A 19,171-nucleotide genomic window follows, 5' to 3' on the forward strand; every position below is an offset into this window, starting at 1 on the left:
AAGGTAATACAATACAAAAAAACACTTATGAAAATTAAAACAAAATACTAACATAAATAAAATTAAATTAGATGCATAAATTCATTAACAACTGCTTGAAAGAACGATTTTTAGAATTAAGTCTTTCCATCGCTATAGCAGATAAACAACTGCACCTGACTGCAAACGGTCCAGCCAAACAATGTTACTTATTCCATATTTAAAGAAAGTGCTTACATAGTCATATTTTAGTTTTTCATGGGCATTTGCCACCACCTCTCTGTTTGAAAGAATTTGTCACCGTGGCTTTAAGAAATACCTGCTTTTGCATAAGAAATGAGAAGCAGCACTAGCACTGCGTTCCAGTGCTCACACACCAGCTTATGGGTTTGCTGTTGTGTGAAATAATTGTGTAGGTAACAGCTTGCATTACAATACAAGATCACAAGACAGTCCACACCGAAATGTGCCACACAAACTGTTAAGAGCAGACTTTTTTGGACTGGGGAGAAAGTTTTGAAAGTTACAATACGTTTTCATAGTTCATCAGGCTCTTTCATCTTAGAAGTTCAAGGAAAAACAGATCGCTCATGATATGAATTAATTAAAGGAACAACAGAACAAAACAGGGACTATGAACATAAAAATAAATAAATGATAAAAAATGTATAATATGACGCCTTTAAGAAGAAAGTGTGAATGTGTGCAGACAGACGCCACAAACCACTAAAGCCCTCACCCATAATCTCCCGTCTTCACCCCTGTGCCATGCTGCCAGTCCGCATAAAGCACCATAATCTCCTCACAAACACAGCGTGACCCGTTATGTGTCATAACCTTTGGGCGGAAAGGCAGGTGTCCCCATCAGAAGTCATGAATTAAGCAGGATTACCAACCACGAAAAGCTGAAATATCACATCATTCAAATTTTTTTTGACAGGGATAAAACAGGAATTATCAATGTTTTGACATGAGAAGCGGATATCAGCAGCGTTTTAATGGCTTGATGACTTAACGTAACTGGGAGATGAATGCTGTTTTTACGCATGAACGTAGCACTGCTTCACCCTAGAATGCTATAGATACTGCTGCTTTGAGGAAGGACGAGAACACTATGCTGTTCTTTAATTAGATTTCATTATGGACATATTTTACCTGAGATGGATGGGTCAGTTTAAAGGCAAAGCAAAGCAAAACAAAGCACAGCAAAGCAAAATATTCATGTGCTGATTCTTGTTTACAATGTAAGGTACGTTACACTTAAAACACACACACACACACACACACTTACAAAAATAAAATACTTACCAAAATAAAACAATTACAAAAACAAAAACTTATGGAAAAAAATTTAAATAAAATAATAAAATAAAATAAAATAAGCTTAATGAAGTACACTTCACATATGTGTTGATTCTTGTTTACAAATAATGGTACATATAAGATAAATAAAATTAAAAGAAAAATTATCAAAAATAAAATACATTAAATATCATAAAGTACACTTATTTGTTGATTCTTGCTTACAAGGTTACTAAAAAGTTACTAAAGTTCCATGTAAGATAATGTATGAAATGTCTGAAACTTAGCGTAAATGTCTTGCCGGAAATAATTAGTACCTTTTCTGTTTTTCAGTGTATTTACATTAGCATCCAAATTCGCTCACTCATCTGCACTCATTTCTTCCCCATATGGTGCACCATGTGGCATGGACTATACAGGGAATAGTGAATGAGAGAACGAGTGAGAGACTTTGACACAGCACATGTGGTCAAGGAGAGCAATGTGGAGCAACACTGCTGAGGGGTGTGATGAGTCTCACCAGGTGAATATGACCCTTTATTAATGCTGCACTGTCCAAGCCACTTCCACCACTTCATTTATCTCACTTCCTAGATAATGAGAATACCACTTTGTTTTCTTTTAATTCTATTTTAATTCAATAAAAGCCACTTCATCTCTATTGAACACTGTCTTCAATGGACATTACTCAGAGAACACAGCATATTTAATTTGATGTGAATGAAAATGAGACTGTGTGAGAGAAAAGCTGTGCGTTTAACACATTCTACTGTTTTAGGTCATATCTTATTTTCACAACCCATTTTTTTCCTGAGAATTTTTCAGAAAGACGTATTTTCAATGTCTTATCGATTTAACAATCAATAAGAGGTACAAACAGTGCAACCCATTGTACACACTATATGTTATATCTCAGCCTAGTTTTCATTTGCATTGGGTAAAATATAGTGTCTACTCTGCATTTAAGCTACAAGATCAAATGCACAGGTCCCATATTTTTACATATCCACGACAAAAAATGTAATAAAATAAAACGATACTTGCAAAAATGAAATAAAACACTTAAAAAATAAAATAATTATAAAAATAAAACACTTACATAAATACAATAAATAACAATCTTACAAATTAATAATAGTAATAATAATAATAATTACTATTATTATTACTACTACTATTATTATGAATAAAATAAAAAAACAAAATAAAACACTTAAAAATAAATGTAAAAATAATTAAGATAATTCATTAATAACGAGTTTTCAATGTTTTTCTATTTAGCAAAAAAACATTTTATGTATCTAATTTTTGTTCTGCTTTAAAAAAATACTAAAGCATTCAAAAAACTGAATTAAATTAGGAACATGCAAAAAAATTCAAAAGTGATTGAGATTTTGGACAGCGCTGTATGTATTTTTGGTGTTTATTCATATGGAATCTGTATATTAAACACCAAATAGTCTGTAATTTGTGGACCTCAAGAAGGGGACTTCTACTGTCTCTTTCTGGCCTCAACAGGACAAAGGTCTAGAATCTCTTCATCATTTTCAGCTTAACTTCTTGGATTCTGAGTTCTGAGGCAGAGCCATCTGAGGCTATAAGACAGATGCTCTGTATCACTCTCCCTCTCCCTTTGCTTCGCCCACCTTCTTCTTCCGCCAATAAAATGAGGTAATAATATAATAATCCTGTCAAGGGAAGACAGAGAATTTGTTAGGGGGAAGACCAGAGGTTTTAGAGAACATTATCACTGTGCCACTCTCTTTATTTCCCATTTTCAACTGTCAATATCTTTGGTCATTCCTCATCCGCCTTGCTTTTGTTTTTTATATATAACCCTTTTAACGTTGACATTTTTTCTTTAGTTTCCTCCCTTTTCTTATATCTGTCCTCCTCTATTTCCTTTCCTACATGTCGGAAATGGCAGAGCAGCTTTATAATCCTCCCCAGATTCCCTCCTGTCACATTGCTCACAAACCATGGCAAGGACATACAAAAAAAGAAAAGAAAAAAAAAATCAAACAAACACATAAACAGAAGACACTGGGGATTTATCATTTTTTGCTCTTTGTTTTACCATGAGAGTGGAAGTCTCCATTTACTACTGCTGAGGATCACTCTTATAAAAATGTACCATAATTTGCATAGTTTCCATTAAAATACAAATGTTGTTAATAACAGAAAAAGTACTGTAAATGCATTTTTTTTGTGTTCTTGCTCTGGTGGTAATAAACCTCAGTAGGGGGCAATAGAGTTACCTTCAATTTAACTTTGGGTATATGATTCTCTTTAAACATTATTTAGCATTTTCTAATATTCAATACAGCATATCTTGTAGGCATATTGAGAAAGCAGGACATACTTGAATTTCATTATGAACTGCATTCTGAAACATTTTTTAACAACAATGCATGAAAATCGAGCATGCAAAGCTAAAAAAAAAAAAAGATTAAAATTCTATACAAATATTTTTCACAGTAAATAAAACAAAGATTACATGAAAATACTATTTCCAATCATTCTACTTCAAAATTTTACAATTAATGTTACTGCCTTTTTTTTTTCTTTTTTTTTTTTTTTACAATTAATTGTGTAATAAATTGTGAAATACCAATTTCCCCACAAATACCAATTTCTTGTTTCTACAACTAGTTTTTTTAGTGTATGCTAATTATTATAATGTTATGGCCAATTATATGTCTATAATATTTAATTAACATTTAATTTAGGCATCACATTTTTATAATGCAAAGTCAAATTTGACTTTTTTTTTTAGATTTGCTAAAGGCACTATATTTAATGAGCATCATTCAATTGAATATCCATTATTTGCTAACCAATGTAGTACCAATATATTTGTATCTACATAAAACAATATATTATAATTTTTCAATTTGTCAAATGATTCATCGGGATTAATCGCATTCAAAATTAAAGTCTTAGTTTACATAATAAATGTGTGTGTACTGTGTATATTTATTATGTAGGCCTATATATAAATGCACACAAATACAGTATATATTTACAAAATATTTCCATGTATTTACATATATATTTATATTCATATAATTTATATTATATATAAATATATATAATATATGAACATTACATTTTTCTTAAATATATACATGCATGTGTGTGTATTTATACATACATAATAAATATACACAGAACACACATATGCAAACAAAAACTTTTATTTTGTATGCGATATACCAATTTCTTGTTTCTACAACTAGTTTTTTTAGTGTATGCTAATTATTATAATGTTATGGCCAATTATATGTCTATAATATTTAATTAACATTTAATTTAGGCATCACATTTTTATAATGCAAAGTCAAATTTGACTTTTTTTTTTAGATTTGCTAAAGGCACTATATTTAATGAGCATCATTCAATTGAATATCCATTATTTGCTAACCAATGTAGTACCAATATATTTGTATCTACATAAAACAATATATTATAATTTTTCAATTTGTCAAATGATTCATCGGGATTAATCGCATTCAAAATTAAAGTCTTAGTTTACATAATAAATGTGTGTGTACTGTGTATATTTATTATGTAGGCCTATATATAAATGCACACAAATACAGTATATATTTACAAAATATTTCCATGTATTTACATATATATTTATATTCATATAATTTATATTATATATAAATATATATAATATATGAACATTACATTTTTCTTAAATATATACATGCATGTGTGTGTATTTATACATACATAATAAATATACAAAGTGCACTCTAAAAAATGCTGGGTTAAATACAACCCAGTGCTGGGTAAAATAGGGACAAACCCAGCAATTGGGCTGTTTTGACCCAGCGGTTGGGTTAAATGTTTAACCCAACCTTCTGGGTAGTAACCCAACCGCTGGGTCAAAACAACCCAATTGCTGGGTTTATCCCTATTTTACCCAGCACTGGGTTGTATTTAACCCAGCATTTTTTAGAGTGTACACACACATATATTATGTAATCAAAAACTTTTATTTTGGATGCGATTAATCGTATGACAGCACTAAATTATTTACAAAATAAACAAAAAGAGAAAGACAGACATGCAAATGCCTGACTCATGTACACACACACACATACAGCATTAAAAAAAAAACACTGGCATGACACACACACTGTCTGAATGGCCCCTTCAAAAAGAGATCCCTTATTAACTCTTTAAAACAAATGTGCTGAAACAAAAAAATGTTGCTGAAACACTGGTTACCATGGTCTTTTTTTTTTATTTTTATAAAGGCCATCTTACAGCCTTTTTGCCCCCTCAGACAGCGCATTTATCTAATTGGTTAAACTTCTATGTACTGTACAGTTCAGGAGCAGATGGCTCTTTTGCCTGATTTGGCTCGTTTGCCACCGACGGCTCAAATAAGAGTTCGTTTTCTCAGCTGTGCTCCGATTCCCCATTGATTCTCTAAAGCACTGCTGAGGAGGCCTGTTACACATGCATTTATTAGACGTCACTGATTATGTGACTCAAATTAGCTGTTTTTAGCTCCTGCAAATGTCTCCTGAAGCGCTCCTGAAGGTAACGGCACTTCTGAAGCTGAAACAGTGGCTCACAATCATTGCGGGAAATGAGAAGAGTCGAGAAACAGCTGGCTGCAGAACCAATTGAAACAGCTGAATTACTATTTCTGATCGCTCCCCCGACCTCTCCAAGACCGTGTCCCCGGATAAAGCCTCTCGATGACGACAGATTCGAGCTGAGACAACAATCGCTAAGACAGCCGCATGAACACAACGCACGGTTATTGTTGAAAGCAGTGTGAAGAGCCATTACTTGTATTTCTTCGTGAGAATGTGAAAGCTCGGTCTGTCACAACACTGAGGCGAGGGAGTTATGATTTCTGCCTAATGGCACTATGACCTAAAAGCTGTTACTGACGAAGAGAACAAAGCTAATCAGAACAGAAAAACAGAGTCAGACAATGAGCAAATGAGGAACAAAAGGAAAAACGAGCAGAAGAGAAAATAATTCAAAGCTGACAGAACATAAAACTCAGATCCTACTCCTTTGTCTGCATCTTTCAAGAAAGTTGTGAAGTTGTTTTCCACTACAACAACTACTGAACAAAATGGGATGAGTGAGCATATAATTACATTTTCTTCTTCTACTATTAAATACAATCATTTATTGAACAATGATGTCTGTTATAATATCGCTGATGCTATTTATAATCAAAAATAAATCCAAAGCTATATATTACAGCAATTTGACCACTTTTTTAGGCAGGACGGGAAACCTCTTGTTACTTTAATATATGAGGATAAGGAGAGCTGTCTGTGAGAGAATGCACAAAGGAAGGAGGGATGTTACAAAGGAAAAGGCTGCCAAGCGTTTGATCCTCTGAAGCTAAATAGGGAGGCATGTGGCAAGCCTGTTGCTGACAAAGAGAGAGATGGAGTTGTTGCAGTGGTGACAGCAGTTGAGGACGGATTTACTGTATAACAAAGACCTTCAAAAACCTACAAGAAAGGATTTCAAACAGAAATATGAAAGGACTTTGGTAAAGCATGACTGAGGCGTCTATCAGCCTGTCAGACCATAAGGGTGACTGGATGACCCATGGTTATAGTCATCCAGCAAATGACTAGTCAATCAGTGAACAATTTATCTAGATTTTCTAAGACGTTTTAAGCCTTTAAAGTGCAGTCTAGGTGTTTTTGAACACCAGTTCTGGATGTATTTTTACCTGTATTACTTTTCCATAATGGCATTTCAAAATATTCTTAAATTAAACATGAACCAAAGCAACCAGCTCTGAGGTTAATCACAGGATTACAACATTTAATTCTAAGCAAAAAACTATTTGAAAAATGAAAAAAAGGTAAATGACTGTACATATTTTTTTTTGAGACAATGCACTTGTCTCATTAATCTTTTTTGAATGACATAACCTAATTTGAAACAATAGTACAATATAAAGTATAATATAAATCTACTGCCTATAAATCATTAATTATGGGTATAAAATGTGCACATATTTATAGAAAAAATTAAAAAAATACTACATTTAAATCAAATATTCTTTTTTTTTATTTAAAATGTATAATTTCAATTTAATGAATTTAATATGAAATTAATCTGAAAAAAAATAGTACAATATAAACTACTGACTAGGGCTGTGCAATTAATCGCATGCAATTAATTGCACAGCCCTACTACTGACTATATTAAAGGTGCTATATATCATTTTTTTAACTGTACTAAAACATAAAAAACATAGGCCTAATATGTTTGCAGATATTTAGCAAACCTGCTAAATACTCGTTTCTCCGAAAAACAAATGTACAGCCAGTTATTCTGCTTTGAAATGTGCGTTCTGTGTCGGAAAGTCTGTTTTTGTTTTGGTCTTTGTGATTTCGCCCACCGCCAATTTACCCAATAGAATTTCAACAATATGGGTTGCCAGTTAATGGAAAACACAGCATATTACAGCCATGGGAGTGAGCAAACGAACTGCGTCAGAGATCACATATTGTACCCAATCTAAAAAGCTCTATGACCAGAGGCATATTAAAACATGGATAAATCAACTCATCATCTTACAACGTAAAGGCTTGTTGCCTTACTGTCAATTGTGATCGTTCTAGTTGTGTCCTCAATCTGGCAACCCGTGAGAGCGTCAAGTCTGAGAAGGAGGGGGCAGATGTTTGGAAAAATGCTGGATTTTGACATCAAGATTTCAAAAGCCTGTGGCTTGAAAGGGCTTAAAGATAGAGAGATCTACTGTAAATTAGAAAAATGTTGGGACTGAAAGTTTATGTGGGGTGTAAATATACTCGTCTAATTTGCATATTATGACGTCATCAGGGGCGGCCATTTGCATGTTTTTTTTTGTTGTCTTTTTATCCTCATTCCAAATGATCAGAAAAGAGGAAACCAACAATAAAACAGGAAAAAGTACTCAATTATTACTATATTACTATACTATATAGTAGTAAAACGCATGTGAACAGTAGCCTACTTTTTGATCAGTTCATCAGTAATATTCAGGAAATAAGAGAAAGTGCTAAATTATTACTAGATAACCAACAAGCTCATCAAAGCGTTTGATCCAGTCCTGATACACTTCTTTATTTTTCAAATAAACCCAGCCACCATAGTCATCGCTATTTCCAGCCCTATATAGATCGAGATCACCCCTGCTGCCTCTACCACGTCTCCCGGCTCTCCCACGCACAGCACAGCCACGTGTACCGCAGCCACTCTGGCGGCACCATTGCGCTGCAAAAATGTACCAGAAGAAGCGCGATTATTAGACGACCGATCATCATTTCCAAAAGGCAAATATTCCCCTTCAGAGTCAGAATCGGCGAATAACATTCATGGGAGTGAGCAAACGAACTGCGTCAGAGATCACATATTGTACCCAATCTAAAAAGCTCTATGACCAGAGGCATATTAAAACATGGATAAATCAACTCATCATCTTACAACGTAAAGGCTTGTTGCCTTACTGTCAATTGTGATCGTTCTAGTTGTGTCCTCAATCTGGCAACCCGTGAGAGCGTCAAGTCTGAGAAGGAGGGGGCAGGAGAAACAACACTCTCCAATATTTTGAATTTGGACTGCAGTGCCCATTTTAACCACTAGCTCACTGCACTGTAGCTTACTGCACCTTAACTAGAATTAAATGCATTTGTATAAAACAATATAAAATATATAATTTATAAAGTAAATAATGACTAGATGGATGCTACAGAGCTCTTTTCGGCAATTCCCATTTCCATGCTCACAGAAATGTATCTGAATGTGAAGCCTCTAGTCAGTAGAGTGTAGTAGTTCACTGGGAATACACCAATTAAACCTGATGCCTTGAAAGAAGAAGCTGGAAGCACACTGACTTGTGCCTTCCCCACAAGCATATATCATCATTTAACAACCTTGGACCTCACATTAGGTTCGTCTTGACAGGTTTATACATTATCTCAAAAAATCAATTTCTCTACGGAGAAAATGAATGGGATTTTTTACTTCCTGTTACCTAACGATGCGCTTCTATAGAGTGTGCTAATTTGTAAGGATGTTGCTGCAATTGTGTGCAATTTTTCACCATTGATACTGATTCCCCCTGTCCCACTCTCTCTCTTTCTCACACACTTTGTTCCTCCATCCTTATAAATTCGCAAACCAGTGAGCAACAACCAAAGAGTGCAAAGAGCTTTGAAGCTCAGAAAGTGTGAGGCAAGGTGAGAGGGCTTACAGTGGAGAGGTGTGCAGATTTTGAACCAATCCTGTTAGCGGTCACAGTCAAAGTCAAAATTTGTTTTTTTTTAATCTCCTGAATAAAAAACAGAAGAAACAAAATATAAATGTTCCAGCAATATTTGCAGACAGTGAAAGTGTATGTGATGAGGCACTGCACTGAGGTAGTTACTGGTGTGCATGCAGACATCAGCATGTGTCATATTGTGCAGTGCAGCGATAGATAGTGGCCATAAAATACACAATACTGGCATAAAGTAGTTCACAACACACAGTACAGAATGAAGAAAGTCCAGTAAACTATAGAGACAATCCTACAAAATACAACACAGAGAATGCAGTAAAAACAATTGCTGTGAAGACCAAAGGTCCATGAAAGTAAATAAACATCGTCTTGTCGCAATTTTGCGACTTTGGCGCTTAGAGGTTAATAAACATTATATTTAAAATGTAATTTTGTATCTGTGAGTGAATGAATGAATGAACTCATTCACATGAATGAATGAATGAATGACCATCAATAATCTAACAAGACCAGAACCTGTTCAGTTTTTATTTTTTTTAATGAAATTGAATGCAAATAAAAATCATGCAATACTAATAAAAATGATCTTTGCATATATGATCATGTATAAACCAGCAGTTATTTATATATTTCATTATTATTATATTTAAAAGTAAACACTTAAAATGTATCTTTTTAATCTAAAAATTACAATAAATAAATAAATGTCATTTATTATTACTCCTGTGGTGAGTATTTAAGGAGTAACAAAAATAAAATAAAAGCAATATTGTTTTTATATGTATTTCTTGGACTTTGCACAGTGTTTCCCCTGCCATTATATTAGGGGGGCGGCCCGCCCCCCCAACGGCACCCCCCGCCTCCCTTGAAAGACAAGTTAATTTAATTTAATTATATTTTCTCTATAGCGCCAGATCACAACAGAAGTCATTTAAAGTTACCTTTCCAATAGAACAGGTCTATACCTTGTTCTTTTATTAAACAAATTAAATAGCCTTATGTTATTTATCTTATTTACACGACGGCATGTCATTTCGGTCTCTACGTTATGGTCGCACTCTCTGTATCGCGCACAGCGGTGTTCCGCCCCGATGCGCGCACACACACACACACACACACACACACACGTGCGCGCACACACAAGTGAGCACACTCCCACTAGTATTTGTAAATATTAAGTCGCAAAACGACTATTTAAATATGAATTCTGTGTGTCTCTGTGTTAATAAATGGCGCAGACATGCGGTTTTGTTTACCACTCCTACTGAAGCGCACGTGATGCTTGCGGTGATTTTAGCGTCTGCAAAAATAAAATTTGTTTAATTTTCATTACTTAAAATATAGATTAAATGAATGTTTTATGCCTTAAAAAATGTAAATACACGACACAGAATTTCTGAGCAAAAATCATAAGGCTATTGTAAGAATAAATTAAACTTGTTTTTATGTTTTCAAATAATTAGACATGCTAAAACAGAATTTGGTAACAATAAAACACAAGGTTGGAAAAAATAAAACATTTCATAGGGCCCTAAACATGTAATTTCTGTTCAACTTTTAATAAATTGATGTTAAATTGTTTAGGTTTCATGATTTTAATTAATTAGACATGCTTTTTGATTAATACAATTTAATTTAACCATTAAAAAGGAGTCCAGAAAAATATTAAAATAAATGGAACTGGTGATAAATTATATAATCAGTCAAAACCGCACACCTGAGGACTTCAGTGTAACTGACAAAATCAATTAAAGCAGCCCTGTCAACTTGAAGATGACTGTCAAATCTATGGCCCGAATATTCCCTTTCTTATGTTGCACTGACAAATCTTGCAAATCTGTCTGTCTAACGTAAATTCATTAGAGATATAACAATATTGTAAATATTGTGGTATCGCGATAGCAAAACCGTCTTGATATCATCGTGGTCACATGACGGTATGAAACGAAAGGTCTTCCGGGCAAAAAGTGTAGATTTTTTAAATATATTTAAACTTATTATAACATAAAAAGTCTTTAAAGTTGTGTTTTGGGCCATTATGCTTTGGCACAGTATCTGTCAAACGAACTAAGACTGAAAGCACAATATGGCTTAATCCCTTCATCAAGTCTTCATCAAGTTCAAAGCGAAGCGTGCACTTCATTCAGACGATCAGCTCATGATCCGGTCTTTTCCGTGACTCAGAACGACTCAGTTCACAGTGGACGCAGTGAATTTGTTTATTTCATGTGCTGTGAGTTTAGCGCGAGTTTGGGAACGCAATGAAAACCAGTTATGTTTTATTTTCACATTTGCATAATTCCCAACATTTTAATGGGCAGATGATTACAGCATTTCACTAGATTTGTAGTGAGACGGGTTTCTGTAAGCCTGTTTTCTCTGAAGCTGGAGTTTTCAATCAACATAAAAGCTCTACTGGCGTTTCCGTCAAAATAAAAGCTGTCTAAAAAGTGTGGTATGAATTGCTGACAGCTAGAGGTTTAAATGGGTAACGTTACTGCAGTCAGAATTCTAAATATCCCTTCCAAGTGTAGAAATTAGGAAAAACGTATTGTAATTTCCCTACTGTAGTGTAAAGCAAAAATAATATACCTATAAAATATTCATTTTCAGGAAAAACGTATTGCAATTGTTTTACAATATATGGCTATTAATCTCATAGAAAAACAATAATACTGTATTAAAATTATTATTATGATTATATTCTAATTTGTTTGGCTTCTAAAACACCAGTGTGAATGTAATTTAGACTGAAAGCAAAAATAATATACCTATAAAATATTCATTTTCATTTATCTTACAGTGCAATTGTTTTACAATATATGGCTATTAATCTCATAGAAAAACAATAATACTGTATTAAAATTATTATTATGATTATATTCTAATTTGTTTGGCTTCTAAAACACCAGTGTGAATGTAATTTAGACTGAGACAGTATACCACAACTAAAAAGAGCGTCGAGTACCCTTTAAAGTTCAGGTACAAGTCAATTCATTGACTTTTTTCTGACTTAAGTTTTCTTAGGAACAAGGGTTGAAAAAAGTTCAAATTTTGAACTCTCAAAGAGCAATAGATAGAAGAATTTCACTTTAAAATGTACAAAATCTTCTCTTTTTATCCAAGTCTTCATTTGTCTTTTTTTTTTTAATATCGCAATAAATATCATATCGTGGACTTCATTTTGAGATATTATCGTATCGTGAGATTTTGATATTGTTACATCCCTAAAATTCATATCAATTAAAAAAAAAAAATCAATCAATAGAATTATTAAAGCTGTTTTCAACTTTAAGACAAGGCTTTGCCAAGCTAAAATTCAAAGCTGCCTTGACAAACTATTCTTTTTCCTAGTATACAAAATTTGGATAAATTTTACTGCATATTCTTAACTCAGTTGTGGGCTATTTTAAGTGTAAAAACCAAAAAAATTTGGGTTCTGTTGTTGCTTTTATCAGCAAAGTGCAGATTGTTGCTTACATGCTGTCTCTGTAAATGGCAAAAGTTAAAACGCATGTGTTACAGCAAAGCTTGTTTGTCTTTTATTCTGACAAACAAGGAAATTCCATTTTAGCCTCCCATTGTGACATAAAAAGCATATTCATTATACTACAAAACAAATTGCGATGGAGGCGATCTGGATAGCCATCAGCTCCAACAAACCCATCTCTGGTAAAGGGGTAGATGGGAGTTTGTGAAGGCAGAGTTTATAGTTTTGACACGTTACATAAGCAGCCTCCTCAAAAGGTGTGCGCTCGGCACAGCTGTCAAGTCTGAGAGGCATTTGGGCGGAAGAGTTCGCTGAGTAAATATCTCACATCATGCGATGAATTTTAACAGCGTGTGGCTCAGACTACATGCTCTTGTGTCTTATCCAACTAGACTGCAGCTGCAATGAGAGACGCACAATTATTCCTCATTTAACTGACTTTTCGCGCTAATAATCTGATTAAGCTCACTAATCTCGTATTAATCTATAATTATCCTATATTTTTAGATGTTATCTGAGATTGTTTATGCTTTACACAATCTTATCATAATGTGACTGCATTTCTAGTTTAGTCTTCTACAAATGCATCTCTGTCCCATCACTCACTTTTGAACTCAGCAAGCAACACAAAATAGCTTTCAAACAACTAAAACATAATTTGAGTTTGATGTTATGTTAATAAAAACGTAATACTCTAACGCACAAATGTTGGATAACAGCCCATTTAATTGGCAGTTTTAATGTCATTTTTATCAATATACGCTATTCTCTACTGAAGATCATGCATTTTGAATATTCATTTTGTGCCTATGTCATCTTAAAAAGCTGTATAGGTAGGCAGCTTGCTACGTTTGAAAAAGAGCTCCAATCATAACTTTATCCATTAAACTTGACTCAACTTAAAAATATCCCTATAGGCAAGTGGCACCTCAGACAAAATAATTCAGTAAGTTATGAAACTCAGCTACATTCCTGAAAAGGTTTCTGGCTTATGAAGTTATGTTTGGTTTTTAAAGCTCCAGCTGAGGACATCACAATGAAGGATGATATTGTTTCACAACAGAGACACTTGAGAGGGAGAGAGAGCAGCATGAGGGACAAAACAGCTCAATCTTCTAAAGGTTGAGCTCCTATCTCTATTAGTAAAGCCTCATTGACTATGACCAATAACCATTTACACCAACAAAAAGACCATTTAATCTGCAAGAGGTTCTGACAAAATTAGCATCTTGTGAGAACAACTGAGAACAACTTAAATATCCATCCATAACAATACGTAAACGCATTAAAGAAATATACCTGGTTAAATACAACTTAAAGAAACGATTACTTAAAATGTTGTATTTTTATCTCAGAAAATCACTTAATCACTGTCACTTATATGAAAAGTTAGTTCACCCAAAAAGAATACAATTTGTCATCATTTACTCACCCTGGTGTTGTTCCAAACCTCCAAACAAAACACAAATTAAGATATTTTTAATGAAACCTGAGAGGTTTCTGTCCCTCCATTGAAAGTCCAAGTAACCAAAACTTAGAAGAACCAAAAAGGTCATAAAGGCATCAAGAAATTATCTATATGAATCAAGCAGTTTAAAAGAGATTTAATTAACACAAACACACATACACTGAAATATTTTATTTTGATTTTTTTTTTTATGTTTTTATGAGATTATTGGAGTACATTTTATACGAAAATGCTATTTCAGTTTTTCTTAACATTTTTTAACATTTCGTTCAATATGTTACTTGCAGTTTCTTTGAAACTGTGAAATTGACTGGCAATTTCTGATATATATATATTTTTTGTAAACATTAACAGCAATCACTTTGACTCCTCCTTTTGTATGTAACAATGTAACTATATGGGACGAATACAGTGTTTTAAATATTCAAATCTCACAGTTCTGATAGCTTATATAAATCATAAACATTACACGTTAGCTTGCAGTTTTTCTTCTACAACATAACAGCAAAATAAATAATATTTTATCCCAGTTTATTTGTTTTTACAAAATGAAGGAACACTCAAAATGATTTTATCTGTTAGTACGTGGTAGAGTTTACAGTAAGTTATACTGAACCCAGAATATTCATCTAATGAACACCAATTTCATGAGCACTAACGTTGCTATGTTATAATTGCAGCGCTGCTACCGAAATAGATCTGCATAATGCATTTTTATTTTCATTGAGGATGCAAAAGAAAAAGACAAATATGGAGTTTGACAGCAGCCACACTTCGTCCTCAAGCTTTTGTTAACTCTTACCACACTCTCTGGACACTAGTGCCAAGATTCCCTTTAGCGAGGGTTGGATTAATTAAAGATTAATTTAACTGCCAGAAACCTTTATTTATTATGACAAATAGCCCAAAGAATGTTCTAGAGGAAGCGTCAGGGCTTATTTTGGGGACGACAATGATGAATTTAATCAACTGTGCTAACATTTTCGAAATTTATACCACTTAACACTGTAATCCTCTTCCTGGAGTTCAGCATAAACATGGTTATAGCTTGCGGGGAGTCAGCATTTGTTGCAGAACTATTATGAACAGTTAGAGACTTAATTCCTGGAATCCTTGACAACCTTTTTTTGGGAATAATAAAGCATTCTGAACTATAAATAGTGAATTCCAGGAGAGATATGAGTTGAATTGAGCCTTGCAATTTTTTATAGTGGAGTGGAGACAAAAGGCCCCAAGAGCAGCTGCTGAATACAGTCAGAGACATTATAAGGAGAATGAGAAAACGCAGAAAAATTGAACGTGAAAAATCACAACACTCAACGTGGCAGTGGTGGGGAAGAAAGTTCTTGCCTTTCAATTACCCAAACCAATTGGGCATCAGCTGCTCTGTAAAACAGTCATAACACCAGCATTGCATGCACAGCTGAAGCAACCTGAAAATTACAGTTTTATAGTGTGATTTGATTTGCCATAAATGATTGACACATCAAGAACATCTACTACTGGCTAAAAGGAACCTCTCTACCTTCATGTTTTAACCTGCTGGACAGACTACACCTCTTCCATCCCACCTAATGCCAGTGTGACCAGGGCCGCATTAACCATTGGGCTAGGCGGGGCTGAAGCCTCGGGGCCCGGACAAGGAGGGGGCCCGTGATTGGCTGTGGAGTAGATTGACTGGTCATCGGTATCACCGATTGCCAAAGCCCCGCCCCTCACGTATTAGCGCTATTATTTAGTGGAGCTTTTCCATATATTCCATGCATTACCTTTAGAGATTAAAACGTCACGTTTGAATTTGATTTACCAATCAAATGCATTTATTCTATATTTTTACTTTTGAACGACCAGTGCACCACGTATCAATCAGGTGATCGCTGCAATGTCGCATTCACCTCTCTTCACTTCGTTCTGGCATAATCTGGAAATGGTCATGCAAAGAACAATCTTCGATAAGTAAAAATGCAAACTCTTCTAAAATGAAAGTGAGAGAGGGGCTATTCTAAAAAAAAAAAAATGAGGAGAGAGGGGAAAACATGAGTTAGAGTCAGTCATAGCCCCGGGGCCCAGTAAGGTCTTAATGCGGCCCTGAGTGTGACGTATCCCGATCTACAAGCAGAAGGAGATGGATACATTTTATTGCATGTGTGTGTGTGTGTGTTTAAATAATATCAATTCACAAATCTGACTTGTGATGCAGGCTGGAATCATAAATCACACCATGTTCATTTATTCGGACCAGAGAAGAACTTGTCCCGTGACTGAGCCTGGATTCCTGGAGTTTGTTTTTTTTTTTCTTCATTTCGGTCACCTGATGTAATGTGGGTTCCTTGCCACAGTCAAAGGAGGCTTGCTTAAAAGAAAATTCATATTTAGTAATATTTTCAAATTGACTGCACTGAAACCATCAGATGAGAACAAAACCTGAACTGAATAATGACACTATTGTTTTGTGTAGAGCTGCTTGAATCGAGTTTGTTTCATAATTTATTAATTTTACATTAACAGTTATTGAACTGAACTGAATCAACATTAAACTGAATTGAGCTGAATAATAACACTATTGTTTTCTATAGAGCTGCTTATATCCGAATTGAACTTATATTTGATTAACTTTACATAGGTTTAGAAATGAACTGAATCAACACTGAACTGACTTAGGCTGAATAATGACACTATAAAGCAGAATTTGAATTTGTCTCATAAATGATGTTGATTGCATTTATATACAGTATGATGATGATGATGTCTCTTGTTTTCACTGTTTCCGTTATTTTCTTGTTTATTACTGTGATATTACTCTGCTTCGAAACCATCTGTATTGTATAAAGTGCTATTTAAAAAGGTGACTTGCCTTGACATAAGCTTGGTGAACCATCTTACACCATTTTAGGGGTAACACATTATATAATCAAATTCATTTTTGGAAGTAACACTTTTTACATTTACACCATAATACAAGTTTTTGTGTACCTCATTTATTGACTAATAATTACATCTGAAAACCTTTCCCTATTTCAAACTTCCATAATTAACTCAAGAGATCCAGATTTCCTGTTAATACCGATTTCACTTTCTGTCTATTCTTCACATAAAGCTATCACATGAACTCAAAAGATGAAATAATATAGTGCACAAGGAGTACTTTTGTGTTCTTTTTTATGCTTTCAAGATCCATTTTGCTGTAACTGCATGAAAAAATTACAAGTACATTCTTTAGAAAAAAAATATCACCCTGTGTGTTCCACACAAAATGAAAGTAATACAGGTTTGGAACGACATGAGAGTGAGTAAACGATGACAGAATTTTCATTTTTGGGTGAACCATTGCTTTAATACCTGGATAAATATCATTAGAGGAAAGTAAAGGCTGTGGAAAATACTTCTCTGAAATGTCTCATAAGCGACACATGTTATTACCTTCCCAGCGGAACGCTGGGTGCACACTGCACAGTGACGGAGAGCCATGCCTGGTTTACCGTGGTGCATCCCATCAAAAGCCTGACACTGGAAAAAAATGGAATGAGTTTCTGTAAAAACTGGGGACATAACCTCTGCACTCTCAAACGGCGAACTCCATTTTCCCACCTCATTGCTCTCAATATGATTGATCTTCCCATTACACGAAGACACAGGGATCAAATGAAACATTACTAATGGAGACAATCCCAGAGAACTCAGGTTCGCCCCCTACTGGGACTGATAAACTATGGATGCATAATGCTATTTAACTGCAGCGTGCATCACAGGTGGGTTGAGCAATGAAGTTAAGTCTTTGGAATCATGGGACTAACTCATAAAAACAAAATGTTTAGGCAGCAAAAATAGGCATGCAGACATGTGAAATATTAATGGAATATTATTACAACCTATTTTCTATTTGAAACTTTTTTTTTTTTTTTTTTTTGTGATGGCGAAGCTGTATTTTCAGCATCATTACTCCAGTCTTCAGTTTCACATGATCATTCTAAAATGCTAAAATCTGAAATGCATGAAATCATTCTAAAAAGCGGATTTGAATATTTCTTAAGAAACATTTCTTATTATTGTCAATGCTGGAAACAATTGTGCTGCTTAATATTTTGTGGAAATCATGATACATTTTTCAGGATTTTTTGAAAGTTCAAAAGAACAGCATTTATTTGAAATCATTTATTTTGTAACAGTTTACATTTCTTAACTGTCACGTTTGTTTCCTCAAATTCTGTTTTATATTTTTCCAAATTAATTTTTTTGCCTATTTTTTTTTCTGAATTCTTTTTTTTCTTCATTTTTTATTTTTCTTGACACTAAATTTTAGTGATCAAAAAGCATGCAAAATTAATTCCATCTCTTCCATTTTCATTTTTCTGGATTCCATTTCAAGTTTAATTACATTTTAATACTCAAGGAGCATGTTTAATCAACCAAAACTTTAAAACTTACCAACTTAATTTATATTTTTTATAATAATAGTGCCCTATGAAATGTTTTATTTTTCAGAAATTCTAACAATTTTTACATAATTTTAACATTCAAAATGCAATTGATCTTTTAAAATGTAAACAAATGAAAATTAAGTCTAGTCCTTAAAAATATGCTATTATTGTTACTTTAGGAACTACGTGAGATCGCCGATATTATCGTGCATGGGTGGGTGGGGGCAAGAGAGAGACTCTCTGTA

General features: G+C 33.9%; 1 protein-coding gene across 1 annotated transcript in view; it reads right to left on the reverse strand.

The window, feature by feature from the left end:
• LOC107666974 (membrane-associated guanylate kinase, WW and PDZ domain-containing protein 3-like) overlaps positions 1-18,159 on the reverse strand; it is a 55,414-nt gene extending 37,255 nt beyond the window's left edge. The window contains exons 1-2 of the mRNA XM_016458529.1: positions 18,097-18,159; positions 17,929-18,015 (exon numbers count right to left, since the gene is read on the reverse strand). Coding sequence (XP_016314015.1) covers positions 17,929-18,015; positions 18,097-18,159 — 150 coding nt within the window. The remainder of the gene's footprint in view (positions 1-17,928; positions 18,016-18,096) is intronic.
• Between the last annotated feature and the right edge of the window lie 1,012 nt (positions 18,160-19,171).

This window comes from Sinocyclocheilus anshuiensis, unplaced genomic scaffold (genome assembly GCF_001515605.1).
Source record: "Sinocyclocheilus anshuiensis isolate Anshui unplaced genomic scaffold, SAMN03320099.WGS_v1.1 scaffold615, whole genome shotgun sequence".
Lineage (NCBI taxonomy): Eukaryota > Metazoa > Chordata > Actinopteri > Cypriniformes > Cyprinidae > Sinocyclocheilus > Sinocyclocheilus anshuiensis.